This window comes from Pelophylax lessonae (assembly GCF_965119305.1).
Source record: "Pelophylax lessonae genome assembly, chromosome: 7".
In the NCBI taxonomy this organism is placed as follows: domain Eukaryota; kingdom Metazoa; phylum Chordata; class Amphibia; order Anura; family Ranidae; genus Pelophylax; species Pelophylax lessonae.
The window spans coordinates 189,464,681-189,472,737 of NC_138774.1; the positions used below are offsets into that span (position 1 = coordinate 189,464,681).

General features: G+C 41.6%; 1 protein-coding gene across 2 annotated transcripts in view; it reads left to right on the forward strand.

The window, feature by feature from the left end:
• The window catches only part of SARDH (sarcosine dehydrogenase), a 164,972-nt gene that overhangs the window by 20,611 nt on the left and 136,304 nt on the right, over nucleotides 1-8,057 (forward strand). For both annotated transcript variants that reach the window (XM_082264400.1, XM_082264401.1), the window contains exons 4-6: nucleotides 960-1,139; nucleotides 3,516-3,639; nucleotides 6,772-6,872. In XM_082264400.1, coding sequence (XP_082120526.1) covers nucleotides 960-1,139; nucleotides 3,516-3,639; nucleotides 6,772-6,872 — 405 coding nt within the window. The remainder of the gene's footprint in view (nucleotides 1-959; nucleotides 1,140-3,515; nucleotides 3,640-6,771; nucleotides 6,873-8,057) is intronic.

An 8,057-nucleotide genomic window follows, 5' to 3' on the forward strand; every position in this document is an offset into this window, starting at 1 on the left:
TCTTTTTATATATATATATATATATATATATATTTCTCACTTTTATGATGTTCTTGAACTTTATTTCACTTTGTCATTCATTTATGCACTGGGTTCATTTAACATTGAACATGTTCTTTTGAAGAAGGTTTTTTTTTTTTACCTGAATGCAGTGAATGCCAGTTTACTAGATCATGAAGTCCAGCATTGTCTTGCTTGAAGCATAAGTAGTGTCTACATCTATTTTCTTCAAACACTGCTGTCTTTCATGGGATCCAGTGCATACGCGGACACACCGCCAGTCTCTGTCATGTCTGCGAATCCTGACAGGGACCCCACAGTATGTCTGCACTTGCACCACATCCCCAGAGCATGCGCAGATGCACCGCCGGTCTCTGCCAGTTCTGTAGAATAGACTGTGTGGTGCATTTGCGCGTTTGAAAGATCTTTCAAAATGCTCCTGGTATTACTTTTTAAACAGATTTTTGGCAAATGTGTAAGTGGTACGGGGGAGGCAGGAAAGAAAACTTTCCTGAAACAAGTAACATTCTGCTTAAAAAAACACATGAAAATATCCAATGTCAAAAACAGGGCCATCTTTAACACAGGGCAAAAGGGGCAGCTGCCCTGGGCCCAGTCATTGTTGTGGGGCCCCAAATAGCTGCCCCTTGAGCCCGCACTGCCTGCAAAGAGTTGATAAGTGGATTTGGGAGGGCCCAAGAAAATATTTGCCCAGGGTCCAATCAATATTAAAGATGGCCCTGGTCAAAAATTACTAATATTACCTGGTAAAAAATAAGTCTGACTGTTCAAACTCAGATCAACGGACACCTATGTGTGCAGGAACAGAGCACTTTACCCAGAGAGCATACATGTTCTCCAGTCACAGGTTAGCTCTGACTGTTGCAGCACAACTGGTAAAATAGTTTGTATCACAAGAAATGTTTTGAGATTTTAACTGTCGGTTTTGTCATATATAGCTGGGAAAGGTTTATGGCGTGGAGTCATACGTCTTGTCGCCAGCAGAGACTAAAGACTTGTACCCCCTCATGAATGTGGACGATCTCTATGGCACCCTGTATGTTCCAAAAGATGGGACCATGGACCCCGCGGGTACCTGCACCACCCTGGCCAGAGCATCGACCGCAAGAGGTGCACAGGTATGAGGTTGTTTGATAATGTTCTGTGCCTGTATGACTCTAGCAGTCATTAGTAACCCTGAGAAGTCCAGTATGTGAACTAGTAAGGAGATCTAAGCATTACCTGAGGATTAGGCTGCACAAGGATCTACTCCTCTCAAGAGGCTTGCCACCTACTAGTAATGTATTTGGTAGTTCATTAAGAAAGCTGAATTCCAGCCAAAAACAGTTCTGTAAAGATTAAAGAAGTTTTTGCAGTGTGCATCCGCTGCTGTGTAATGTTATACTCTTAGTTCTATTTCCCCCATGCAGTACAGTGAGTGCTGGTGCTGAAACTTACAGTTCCAGCTGGAGTACTCAGGTCACAGTGGATCGCTCTGTCTGCAGCTTGTTCATTCCTAAAACATTCTTTATTCTTTTCAGTTTATGAAAGACATTCTGTGATTGGAAGAGGGGAGATTGTGATGTTCATCCACACCTGCTGCAATCACATAATGCCTTGTATTCATTAAAAAGAATTCAAGATATTTTTAGAATGTATGCGCTGCAGAGCAAAAAAAACAATGTGGTCTGTTTACTCCAGCTGGAACTCTAAGTTTCAACGTTAGATGTTGGGCACTAACTATACTGTATTGGGGGAGGAGGGTGGGTTGGGTTAATGAAAGGAAGAGTATTGTATAATGCAGCAGTGGCCACGTTTTGCAGAAATTTCTTTTGTTTTCATTTATTTTTACAATGCAAATGGCCAAAAATTGTTTGTGGACAGAGTTGCACTTTAAAACCGAACTCTTCTATTTCAAACCAAACTATTTGCATTTCTGTCCATCCAGTCCTGAGATTTGGACAGCCACACCAGCCAGGTCAATAACATTGCTTTTGGTTAAGAAGTACAGTGATGTTCTTTCTCTACCCAAACCTGTTGCCTGGACAGTTAAGCAGCCCATACAGAGAAAATGTCTTTCCTGCAACCACAGACAGTGTTGACAGGGGAATCCCTCCCGTTGAGCCATTGTGTTCTCCCAGCAGGGAAAGACCATGATTATTAAGAAGACTAAAAAAAACAATCCACAATTAGGGAAAGGAAACCAGCGCCAGCATATTCTGCCCTCCCAACCTAAAACCAGGGCATGTGACCTGCAGCAGAAATATCCGTGGAGACAGAACTCATATGGTAGCAAAATATAAAAGATTGTCCAGCGCAATGATTCCTGTGCCTTGGCAGTCCTAATAGGAACCAATGGAGATCTACATCTACTCACTTCATTGGTTCCTAATAAGACTGTCAAGGCCCGTGGTACAGGAATCATTGCGCTGGACAATCTTTTACATAGTGATTATTACTAGTGACTATACCAGCTGCTAGCTATAATCGCATGTTTAATCCAGCAGGCTGGTTGTTCCCAAATTGATTGATCGATCGAGTTGATACATTCAGCCTGTCCATACATGGTTCGAATCTCAGCCGCTTTCTGCTAAACTGGCCGAGATTCGAACCGTCTATGACATGATTTAGGGAACAGCAGGAGACTGAAGATGTCAAATATCTGCTGTCATATATATGTTCTTTATCAAAAGGGTGTGACCAATTCAATTTGCCGGTAGAGAATCAGTAACACTAGCAGCGATAAGTTATCAATATATAAATGAAAAATAGTATAAAATAATAAGTGACAAACAAAGGTGAGCACGAATTTGGTATGGCATGCACTAATGTAAAAAGTAAACGGACAGTCCAATATCAACCACCAAATGGACATGCACATACAGATTAAGGAGAAAAAAAAATCCTTAAAATCCACAGTGGAAAATATAGTCCTCCCTCCACCATCAACCGGTGCCGCCACCCGTCAGACTGGACACTCACCACAAGGATGATCAATCTGCGCCTATAGAACAAGATGTATGTTCACCCACCTCAAATGGTAACGGCTGCAGCACAACTCCAGAGGATCCGTGTCTCCAGTCATAGGTCACTCATAATAGCAGTAGCATGTAAGTAAACATACAAGCGGGGACTCCTAGCGTAATTCTGTATTTTTATTATTAAAAATCACACAATAAAAGCATTCCCCCTTCCCAATGAAATGCTACTCACAAGGTTGCAGAACAATATAAGCGTTGCATAAAAAAGCCGTTGGTCCTATGCTGCTTCAACGAAAACCGACCCCTCGGTACCTGAGCTGGTTGGAGTCTGCAGCGTGGCGTCGGGCGTAACCCAGGTGACCGCGTACTCACGCCTAACGTGTTTTGTCATCACGGACTTCTACGGATATATATGTTCTTTATTAACACATTTGTATGCGACGCACCAGTCCTGTCCTTTCTTTTCTTTCTCCTAATCTAAGTTCTGCTGTACAGGGCATGACAGAAGATTAATGTGACAATCTGCTTTCTTAGGTCATTGAAAATTGCCCGGTGACCGGAATTCAAGTGAAGACAGACGACTTTGGTGTAACAAGGGTTGCGGCCGTGGAGACAGAGTACGGCATAGTGCAGACACCCTGTGTGGTGAATTGTGCAGGTACTTGAAGTTTCATTGGGAAAAACAGTTCTAAGTTTATTTCCCTAAAGATGTCCATACTTGTTACAAGCAGATTGTACAATCTACCAAGATTAGTGCAGAAATCTACGTGTTTGTGTGGTCATACCTACAATCAGAAAATTTGGAGGGGTTTACACTACAGTATATGAAAAAGTGATTGGATAAGCTAAGATTTTGCAGTTGCCGCACAGTGGTGCAGACGTTTAGGACTATATTCACATGGGATGTACTAAAGCATACGCCTTTGGAAGGCTGTGTTTACACGCACAGGGATGCACAGGTGTTCTGTGTATTCCCGTTTAGGCAGAGTGATTCACGTCAGTTAGGACACAGACACTACACGTAGACAGCCACTGCTCCCAATTTGACATCTATTTGGGTATAAGTGCATGTGGGTGCGTGTCTCCAAACTCACACTGAGTTTAGGGACCTGCACTTACACAAATGTCAGATTGGGTGCAGCAGCTGTGTCCCTGCAGCTGCTGGGTCCCAATTGATATCAATGGGACTGCCTGTGAAAAACACGGCCCTCCATGGGCATAAGCTTTAGCATGCCGCGTGTGAACGAGGCCTAAAGGTTAACACAGGTGGCAAGGAGACTACATAATGCCTCCTTACCTACTAAATGCCCCCTGGAAAGTGATTTATTGCAAATTGCTCTTTAGACGGCGATGCTATTGTAAACACAAAAGCATTTTATCATTCAAATAATAAATTGACACTGCTCTCTGATGGTTGTCGTGTATGAATAGTAATTTTTGATTTTTTTTTGGCATGGCTACAGTATGAAAGGGTTAAAGTCTTTCCAAGGTTAATTTATGCTTTCTGTATACCATTGTTTTAATTTCCCTTCACTTCCTGCCCCAGAGATGCAACAGGAAATTAGAGGAAATCTCCCAAAGTGGGGAACTTTTGGATATCCTGTTACTTTTTATCTCACTGACAATAGACACCAGTACAAATATAGAAGGTTAATCACCCCAACAAGAACAGAGACAGCAATAAAAACTTGACAGAAGTGCTAACCCTACTCAACTCTATCTAAAACGTTAACATAATACAAAGAGAAGCTGACATGATGTAGTTTAGACATGACAGAAGTATTAAGAAGCCCATCTGCAACAGTGCCTTGAAAAAGTATTCAAACCCCTTGAAATTTTCCACATTTTGTCATGTTACCACCAGAAACGTAAATGTATTTTATTGGGATTTTATGTGATAGACCAACACAAAGTGGCACATAATTGTAAAGTGGAAGGAAAATGATAAATTATTTTTAAACTTTTTATAAATAAATATCTGAAAAGTGTGGCGTGCATTTGTTTTCAGCCCCCCCGAGTCAATACTTTGTAGAACCACCTTTCGCTGAAATTACAGCTGCAAGTCTTTTTAGGGTTGTCTCTACCGACTTTGCACTTCTAGAGAGTGACATTTCTACTCATTCTTCTTTGCAGATAGCTCAAGCTCTGTCAGATTGGATGGAGAGCGTCTGTGAACAGACATTTTCAGGTTATGCCACAGATTCTCAATTGGATTTAGGTCTGGATTTTGACTGGCCATTCTAACACATGAATATGCTTTGATCAAAACCATTCTATTGTAGCTCTGGCTGTATGTTTAGGGTCGTTGTCCTGCAGGAAGGTGAACCCCGCCCCAATCTCAAGTATTTTGAAGACTCTAACTGATTGCCCTGTACAGTGCCTTGAAAAAGTATTCATACCCCTGGACATTTTCCTCATTTTGTCATGTTACAATAAAAAACGAAAATGTATTTTATTGGGATTTTATGTGATATACCAACACAAAGTGGGGCATAATTGTGAAGTTAAAAGGAAAATGATAAACGATTTTCAAAAATTTTACAAATAATTATCTAAAAAAGTGTGGCCTGCATTTGTATTCAGCCCCCTTTACTCTGATACCGCTAACTGAAATCTACTGGAACCATTGCCTTCAGATGTCACCTAATTAGTAAATAGAGTCCACCTGTGTGTAATTTAATCTCAGTATAAATACAGCTGTTCTGTGAAGCCCTCAGAAATTTGTTAGAGAACCTTAGTGAACAATCCGCATCATGAAGGTTACATTAGAGGTACTTTGTACTCCACAAAATATGTTCAACACCCCTGAAGACTGATAACCTCCAGAAACGCGTCGGATGTATTCATTATTACCATATGTGTCTTTGCCTATGTACTGTACCTATATACTCATATGATGATGTCATTTTAGGGCTAAAAAGTCCCATTGGGGGTTTTCCCTCTTTGTTCCTATATTTCAGGATGCGGTCTTCTTAACTAACTCCATATTCCCTCAACCAGTCCTCTTTACAGGTGGGAGAATCGGTCCACAGGATAACAATTAGTCATGCACTCCACAAATCTGACCTTAATGGAAGAGTGGCAAGAAGAAAGCCATTGTTGAAAGAAAGCCATAAGAAGTCCCATTTGCCGTCTGCGAGAAGCCACGTGGGGGACACAGCAAACATGTGTAAGAAGGTGCTCTGGTCAGATGAGACCAAAATTGAACTTTTTGGCCTAAAAGCAAAACGCTATGTGTGGCGGAAAACTAACACTGCGCATCATCCTGAACCAACCATCCCCACCACCCCCAACGTGAAACATGGTGGTGGCAGCATCATTGTTGTGGGGATGCTTTTCTTCAGTAGGGACAGGAAAGCTGGTCAGAGTTGATGAGAAGATGGGGGTATCAGAGTAAAGACGCTGCATGCCACACTTATCAGATATTTATTTGTAAACCATTTTGACAACCATTTATCATTTTCCTTCCACTTCACAATTACGTGCCACTTTGTGTTGGTCTATCACATAAAATCCCAATAAAATACATTCACGTTTTTGGTTGTAACATGACAAAATGTGGAAAATTTCCAGGGGGATGAATACTTTTTCAAGGCACTGTATTCCAGAAATGAAGACAGAATTCCAAATGACAGCATTTTATTTACAAACAGCAGAGAAGTTAGGGAAGCAGAAAAAAGGTCCAAAGCTGTAAACGGTGAAGTTGGGGTTGCGTCTATGAGGTGGCTATTCCTGAAAATTTCTCAGAAGTACATTATACATGCTGTATATTTATATTTTTATCTCCTAGGAGTCTGGGCCAGAACTCTTGGACAGATGGCTGGAGTGAACGTCCCCCTGGTTGCTATGCACCATGCCTACGTGGTGACAGAGAGGATAGAAGGAATACAGGTCTTGCGCTCTCTTTATTTGTGTTCGCTCGTCCTAGTTCTGCGTTCTGTGAGCAATATGAATTGTCATTATGTCAACACACCAGCAACTGCACTGATCAATTATGTTAAAATATAACCAGAGATGCTCTTTTAATTAGGTCATTACATTATCGCTTGACCATTTCTCATTACCCACAATGCACTTGTTGCGGCAGAGTGGCAGCCATGTTTTCAAAATTAATAAGACCAGGCAGGAGACTGAAAGACAGGAAAATGTGCCACATGGAGAGACAAAGTGACGAAAAGAGTGATATTAAAGGCCAACATGTTTCTTGTGTGTGGAGTGGGGAAGGGTTGGAATTCCTGTCAGTTTCCTCACTGGGGAGATGTATCCTCGTGTCCTGTCCCAGTAAAGTGTCACTAGGAGGAAAAATGATGCAGTTTATCTCTTTTGAGGACATAATCAAGAACAAATGAGAATTAATTTAGTAGAGTGAGGAGGTGTTAGCATGTTTGTCAGGTTTTTATTGTTCTGTACTTCCGTATTTCTTGACCCGTGTCACAGAACAGGAAGTGAGGGGAAATCCGACCTATAAAGAAAGAAAGAAAGAATTTGATAGAAGTTTGGACTCTTCCCTACTCTATGGATAATACAAATACAGTATCTCACAAAAGTGAGTACACCCCTCACATTTTTGTAAATATTATATTTATATCTTTTCAAGAAATGACACTTTGCTACAATGTAAAGTAGTGAGTGTACAGCTTGTAGAAGAATCGGTTCACACTATGGCGACACGACTTTGGGGGCGACTAGTGAAGTCGCCGTGCAGCGTGACTTCGGCACGACTTGCACGGGCTTCACATAATGGAAGTCAATGCAAGTCGCTCCGACTTCGGTTAAAAAGTAGTGCAGGAACCTTTTTCTAAGTCGGATCGACTTGAGTCGCTCCTATTAGAACGGTTCCCATAGCACAGAATGGAGCACGACTTGTCAGACGACCAAGTGGCCTGACAAGTCGCGGTAGTGTGAACCGGCAGTAACAGTGTAAATTTGCTGTCCCCTCGAAATAACTCAACACACAGCCATTAATGTCTAAACCGCTGGCAATAAAAAAAGTGAGTACACCGCTAAGAGAAAATGTCCAAATTGGGCCCAAAATGTCAATATTTTGTGTGGCCATCAATTATTTTCCAGCACTAC